Source organism: Montipora capricornis, chromosome 13 (assembly GCF_036669925.1).
Source record: "Montipora capricornis isolate CH-2021 chromosome 13, ASM3666992v2, whole genome shotgun sequence".
NCBI classification, from domain to species: Eukaryota; Metazoa; Cnidaria; class Anthozoa; order Scleractinia; family Acroporidae; genus Montipora; species Montipora capricornis.
In genome coordinates this window covers 32,974,570-32,982,069 of record NC_090895.1, presented here as the reverse complement: position 1 = coordinate 32,982,069, position 7,500 = coordinate 32,974,570, and the positions used below count along the sequence as shown (strand labels likewise).

The window sequence follows — 7,500 nt, the reverse complement described above, 5'->3', positions numbered from 1 at the left end:
GGCAGCATTAGAGGAAACAGTGGAAACATCGGTCATGTTACGTTACAATGACAATAAGCGCACATGAAATCATGAATTATGTAGAGGGGTAGCTGGTGGTGCAAAACCTTCAGGGACAGTGTAAATATTGTAAATATTGAAAAAACATGGCTTTATACCACAAACACTCGTTTATGTCAGAGAAACTTTATATCCTTAATAAGCATATTAGCAAAGTTTGTTTTGTTCGAATACAATCACGTGGTTGGGTTGAGAGAGACTCAGTCTTACCATATTGATCAGGGCTCGAAATTGCGACTCACTGGTCGCCAATGCGACTAAAAATTGAGCGCTGGGGACTAAATTTTTAGAAGTGGTCGCCAACTGACGCCTCTTGTTTTGTCCGATAAGTAAAGAACATCACGACACAACTTTTGTTTTATATCTTTATATTACAAAATCAATCGGAAATGGTAGCTAGTATATAACTCACCTTTCCGTTCCCTGTAAAATAATGTCTGAATGACCTGAATATTACAAGGTAATCGAAAAAATTGATACTCCGTTCACGGCACGCCATATTGCTTCAGCGGCTTCTTCTGAAACTGGGATTGCAAGCGCACTTCAACACAACGTACTTTACAATTTGAGTTGTAAATCAATCTCTTACACCAAAAAATTGAAAGCAACTTTTGAGAAACTTTTGGATTTTGGGGCAACTTTTGAGCAACTTTTAGAATTTTGGAGCAACTTTTGAGCAACTTTTTTGGAAAATTGGAGCAACTTTTTGAGAAAATTGGAGCAACTTAGGGACAGCCCTAGAGAGAAAACGTATTTTTCATATATGCAGGACAAGCCTTTTCTTTCTTTAAAGTGGTACTATGATCAAAAAATCATTTCCTTTTTTTCTTCTGATTTTGAAAGCGTGTTCGCTTAACACCTAACTGGCAAAATTTTGAGCTTTGAGTTTTATCCAAAGGCTGTTTATTTTGAGTGTAAATTTTGGATTTCATGGTCCGCCATTACTCACGTTCAAAACTTGCCGATTGGACCTCAGAGGGTTGGATCTAGAGAAAATGACGTCATTTACTCACTAGCTTAAAATTTCAGCGTGTAAACGCAATTTATTATATATGCAAAACACGGGTTGAAAAGTCTGAAAGCCCGAAACTCCCGAGCTGCATGTTAATTAGGCCGCGTACACACGCATTGCATTCTTAAACTAGTGAGTGTTTGATGTCATTTTCTCCTCGACCCAGCTCTCTCAAGATTTTGAAGTTAGTAATGGCGGACCAATAAATAAGAAAATTCCAGCTAAAATGAACAGGTATCTTTTTAAAATCAGAACTTAAAACTTGGGTGAGTTAGTGTTTAGTTAACATAGTTTTGAAATCCAAAGGAAAAACAAATTTTTTTTTTGGTCGTAGTACCACTTTAACTACTTTTATACAATAATATGGGGAAATTTTGAATGCGCCTATTGCATAGAGATGTAGAGTTTGACTTAAGTGGTACGTAAGAGGACAGGTAATTGCAAATACAAATCTCATTACTCTCTTATTTACATTATACCGTTTCTTTGAAATTACTAAAGGCCAGATCGAGTTTCCTATGATAAAAAGTCTATGTTAACAGCACGCACCTTGGCTACTCCGCCTAGGAATCGTCTTCTCGCTACTTTGTCCTCATCTGATGAGAACCAGTTTCCGCTTGCCTTCTTCATGCCCAAAAGGAATTCTGGGTAATTCGGCCGTTCCATGACAAGGGAAGACCCCTGATTCTCATTTCATAGATTTTCTTACGAGTGTAGAGCCACCCAGTCCTACCGGCAAAATACAGCATCGATTGAAGATTTTAGCTTTCAAAACTTGCTCAAATTGTAGGTCTGTGGAATTCGTCCACAGAAAGGCCAGAGAGACGACTTCACTGGTGCTGTGAACCGCCATGTTTACAACAGAGCAATTTAGGCGTTCCAGTCTGCATGAAATCATCTCTTACCTGTCTCGAGAAGACCAGACACGCACGGTTCTTACGTTACGTTTATGCCCCTGAAGAATCAACCGAAATCTCAACTCCTTGTCAAAAGTTAACCAGCATCTTAATATTTTTGGTAGGCTACAATACTAGTCACACTTGTTGGAACACCCATCGCCGTTTGCCCCTTCCTGAATGGGGGAAGGGGGATGTGGTATAAGCTACGATCTTGTAGCACGATGATTCTGGCCATTCGCTAAGTGTTCCAACTAAATATGTCTAATACTGTAGATTATCTTCAAGGCAGCGCCGGAAAATTTTTAGCATTTAATGACGTCAAGTGGAAAAGATCTATTGGGGTGTTCAACCAATTAAAAAACGGGTTTCGAGTAAAAAGTCACGCAAAGTCTGTTTACCAGTCACGCAAGTTCTAAAGATGGCTCTCTTTTGGGCTCTTATTCCTCTGTTCTGCAATTTAGTGTCAACAGAACAATACCATAGAGATCAAGCCGAAGTTATCATAGAAAACATTAACGATTTTGGCTTTGATCTACTGAAGGTTTTTAACCAAGACCACGGACTCGAGGATAAGAACGTGTTCTACTCACCAGCCAGTATTTCATTTTCACTTGCCATAGTGTTTTTGGGAAGCAGCGGAAACACAGCTCACCAAATAGCCAAGGCCTTTAAGTGGTACAATTATGAATTTGAAGATGTACATTTGGTTTTGAAATCGTTTCAAGAAGCGGTGCTGGAATCGGAACACGAGAATTTGGAGTTGAAGATTGCAAATCGAATGTGGGGACATCACGAATTGCACGAAGCCAACGAATTTAAACAGGGTTCCCTGGCATTTTACAATTCTCATCTGGCAAAAGTCGACTTCAAAGGAAGTTCAGAGAGAGCTAGAGGTGAGATTAACAACTGGGTTGAACAAAATACGGCGAGGAAAATAAAGAACTTTCTTCCTCCCAAAGCTGTTGATCCAGACACGCGTCTGGCTCTTATTAATGCAATATATTTCAAAGGCACGTGGCTTTACGCTTTTCAACAAGAGAGATCTTACCACGCCCCATTTTATACATCAAATGATCGCGACAATTTTGTGGAAGTGGAGATGATGACACGTAAATCAAATCATAACTATTTTTCAGATGAGGAACATGATTGTCAAATCATCGAGTTGCCATATAGTGGCAACGATATTTCCATGTTCATCGTTCTTCCTAATCAGTAATGAGCTTGATGGAGTGTACCAACTCGAAAGAATGATAACCTCTGAAGCACTGTCACTGTGGGTTATGTCGCTTCAAAATACTACTGTCAAAGTATCCATTCCAAAATTTAAACTGAGTCAGCATTTCGAGCTCAAAGAAGCATTGAATAAACCAGAAACCCATAAAGGGATGAAACGTGTAACGCGCCTTCACAGCTTCCGAATATTCAGTGCGAACTGATTGGTTGAATGTTTCAGTGCTAAGTACCATATTTGGAAACCCCTCGCTCTTGTTGTTCCAAATATGGTACTTAGCAAATTGAATATTCAGAAGCTTGTTTCCCAAGGGGCCGTCACACGTTTCAACCCTTATGGGTTTCTGCTGATACAAACTAAATCACAAAATAACGTTTTCTTACGTTTTTTGCCTCATTAGCGTAAGGTTATCTTTTTCTTATCAGTCAGCCGAGAATAAAGTACTGAAAGTTGAAAGCGCATTGCATAATGAGATATCCCTGACGATATGAACCCGATAATTAACAATTATTCCTTGAGCCCGCGTTGGATACGAGATAGTAGGGACTTTAAGATCTGCGACGCGACGGTAACGAAAACGTCATTTAAAATTGCAAGTTCAGGTTTATTAATCTTTTTCGTCGTTATGTCGGCTTGTCTAACTTATAAAACTAGTGTAACTCCCCAGGAACTGAATTAGGAGGTGCGGTATTGAATCTACGACAGAAAATTCAAATTCGCTGCCTTTTGTTCACGTTCTCCGTAAAACTTGAGAATTGGTCATTTCACGTCGTAGATTTGCCGAAAACGTGAAAGAAATGTACAAAAATGAAAAATGCACGTGCACAGCGTGCAAAGCTATTGTTTTTGCTCATTAAATATGCAAAATTTGTGACGTTTTCGTTGCCGTCGCGTCATAGATCTTAAACTCCCTAGTACGTAAATAGCCAACGAGGTGCGTAGCGCCGAGTTGGCTATAACCAGTCTCATATCCAACAAGCGCGAATGGAATAATTGTTTTATTAAATTCCTTAAACTCCAACAGTTTAGAAAGTGCGAAATCCGAGCGAAATCGAAAAAACTTGATGAGAACTGATGCGATGTTGTGTAATACCTTGTTGTCAGACAGACGCAGGCTCATCACAAAAACATTTCTTGTCTTTTCGCGTACTTCTAAACGTCGGAATTGATCCAAACTTTCCACAAAAAAGTCTTTTTTCTCCTTTTTGGCTTTATTCAAAGAGTAATTTCGCATTCCGGCGAAAACATTTTTACCATATAAGGTCAAACCAAGGTATATGAGCTGATAGCCGAGATTGAGTGAACCAATCAGTGCACGCGAAATGCATTATCCGAGGTTGAGAATTTAATAATTTTAAACAATTATTCCATGAGCACGCGTTGGATATGAGATGGTAAATAGCCAACTCGGCGCTACGCGCCTCGTTGGCTATAACCAGTCTCATATCCCACAAGCGCGAATGGAATAATTGTGATTAAATTCCTTAAACTCCAAAAGTTTAGAAGTACGAAATACGAGCGAAAAAAGCGAGATGCGATGTTGTCAGGAGCTTGATGGGCTCCTGCCGAGGTTGAGAATTTAATAATACCAGATAATCTCTAAAGGCAATGATGCTTTGAAAAAATGTATGGGATTAACCAGTTTTTGATGGCCAAAAAGGCAAGATTATCGTTGACGTCACCGAATGTGCCAACCAGAGCCTCATTGACTATAGAAACAAAGGGTCTTTTGTTCCCGTGGTTGGCAAATTTGAATGGCAAAAGCAATGTTTGTAAACAGATATCTTCCCTATAACTGGCTCGTTATCACAGCTAAAAGGCTTAAAATTCGGGATGAAACCAATTAACAAGTTCTTTTATCTTTTTAGCTCGTGGAGAGCTAGCGTGATGGTTGGCGAATCAGGCTGTCAGGCGTAAACAATGGATAATTTGTAATCGATAGTTCGGCAGGCGCATTCATGCATTCGTTAAATGGTCGTTAAGGCGGCAGGCGCATTCATGCATTCGTAAAACACAATAATGTATTACACTGCATTTGTAACACTCTATAGGCTTGATAATTCGCTATATCACCTTCCTGATGCAGTATCTTACTTACTCCACGAGCTTACCACAGGATACATTTGATTAAATCAATTTGTAAATGCCGTCTGTGAGCGAACTCATAAACGGTAAGCACACAACAAAAGAACCCTTATTTCGACAGCCAATAGATTTCTGACATTAATGACAATAGGTGACGTAACGGTGAGCATAAAGGCAACCTCGTTCCCAGGGTCCTCTCTCTTCCTTCTTCGAGAAAGTACCCTGGGTGCGGCTGGTCACGTGTCTGCTAGAGTTTTGCAGATTCCAGAAAAATGATTGAAGGGAGGGGCAGTACAGTTAAAGTTTTTATCCACGTGAACTAATACTGGGCCCAGTAGGGAGTGGAAGTTGTAACATCTCTTGGCGCGGGAAAGATTTTCGGAGATGTCGTCTATTACATGTCATTCCAAACAAACTCCAAAAAAGAATTGTAAATCGTCTGTGTCAGTGGATATCAGTTCGTGTCGGCTGTGTAGAGCGGTTGGGGACAGATTATGGTCGAAAAACCTTTTCGTAAAGAGAAATCGTGCTCTGCTTGTTGCCGCGGAAGATATCTGTGGTCATAGTTTGAAACAAGACAACTTATTACCTCACTTGATATGCAGGGCATGCGAAAGACGGATAAAAAATTTTGTCGCCTTCAAGACCCTTATTACAGAAAGTCAGAAGTCGTCTGAGAGGGTCAAGCGTTGCACTGAAATATCTCCATCGGTGACTCGCACCTTGACGAAGCGCGCGAAAGAGTCCGAGAAAGGAAGTTGTCGTAGACTTCTTTACGACGAACATAGCTCAGCTCAGCAGCAAAACGCAATGGAAAAGGAGGTAAACCTTCAGGATGCTGGGGAGGACCTATTAGATATCTCTACAATCGGCAATGTTCAATATGATGAAGGCCCGTTTCAGGTAAATCGCGCATTTCTTTCGAAATTTTGTTGTTTACTTACCACTGTACGTTGGACAAATTCTATTTATACATAGTCTGAAAACCAGTAAGACGTAGACATCACGCAATGTAAATATAAGACCATATAACCACTCCATCGCATAGCATTCGTTTAGGATGTTATTAAAAGATAGCACATGGTTAATAGAAAGCGCTACAATCCTTCTACGAACAGCGCCATCGGCAAATTTGGTTCTGTTTTGTTTAGTTGTTCCTTTTTAAAAAAATCCAAACTCTGCCGTTTACTTTAGATTGCTGAGTAGGTGAGATAGTTTTACATGCATTAAAAAAAATTGATTATTTAAAACCATCCTTTTCCACCAATTTGTAAATCTGAGTTTTGATGTCGATAGCCACTAAGTACGAATAGCAGTACTAAATATATGGTAGATGTGTACCTATAACTCAATAACACTTTGCCAATTGAAAATAATGCATAAAAAGGTCTGAATTAAAAAAAGGCTACAGTAGTTATACCTGATGATTTACAAATTAATTTTTTTGGTTTGTCTTAAACATTCTTTATTCATACCGCTGTTGTTTTCTCTTCACATATTCGCTAACGGCTGCTACAGAAGGAAAACATACCGTTCAGTAATATACAGGAAAAGTTGGAAATACTGGCCAAAGATCCACCTGGCCTCAAAGTCATGACAGATATTGTTTGCAGAACTGTCAATGAAGAGATAAGCAATATGTGTAGAAGATCTGAAAACTCTGTCCTCAGGAAGAAGGAATATGAAGGCTTATCAGATCTTTCCTGGAAGGAAATCTATGTTGAAATAGAAAGCAAATGTCCAGCCACAATGCAGTTCCTTATAACCCTTGCTAATGGAAAGGATGCTGATGAAAAAAAAATGCCACCAGTTTGTCTGATGTACTCTATTTCAATGTTCCTCAGAGTGCCAGAATTGTCAAGGTTGCAAAGATTAAATACAATTCTCCTTAGTGATGGTGGTACAAGCAAAATTGTAAGTCCCAATTGTGTATGTTTTCTGTTATAAACTAACTAGACTGTCCTTCACCATCAACTTTGTCAGAAAGGACTGTTGTACCTTAATATCATACTTGTGTTACCTAGGTACAGTAAAATATGGCCTTGTTCCCCAATTTTTGCAACCTTTCCTTCTTGCTCATTCTAGAGTTCTGTGCAAACTCAGGCAAAACGTTTCCTTGTTACAACTCTTGGTTGGTGGAGATAACTGAAAAATTGGGGTGGGTGGGAAGGACAAAGGCTTTCTGCCATCTTTTTTAAGACAACTGCCAT

The 7,500-nt window shown here is 39.4% G+C and overlaps 2 protein-coding genes and 1 pseudogene across 2 annotated transcripts in view; all 3 read left to right on the top strand.

Moving 5' to 3' along the window:
• LOC138028703 (uncharacterized) overlaps positions 1–410 on the top strand; it is a 1,975-nt gene extending 1,565 nt beyond the window's left edge. The window contains exon 1 of the mRNA XM_068876303.1: positions 1–410. This exon is cut by the window's left edge and continues 1,565 nt beyond it. Coding sequence (XP_068732404.1) covers positions 1–67 — 67 coding nt within the window. The 3' untranslated portion in view covers positions 68–410.
• A 1,946-nt stretch (positions 411–2,356) lies between these two features.
• Positions 2,357–3,721, top strand: LOC138028886 (serpin B4-like; annotated as a pseudogene).
• A 1,487-nt stretch (positions 3,722–5,208) lies between these two features.
• The window catches only part of LOC138030971 (arylacetamide deacetylase-like), an 18,089-nt gene continuing 15,797 nt past the window's right edge, over positions 5,209–7,500 (top strand). The window contains exon 1 of the mRNA XM_068878826.1: positions 5,209–5,376. The gene's annotated coding sequence lies outside the window, so the exon portion shown is untranslated. The remainder of the gene's footprint in view (positions 5,377–7,500) is intronic.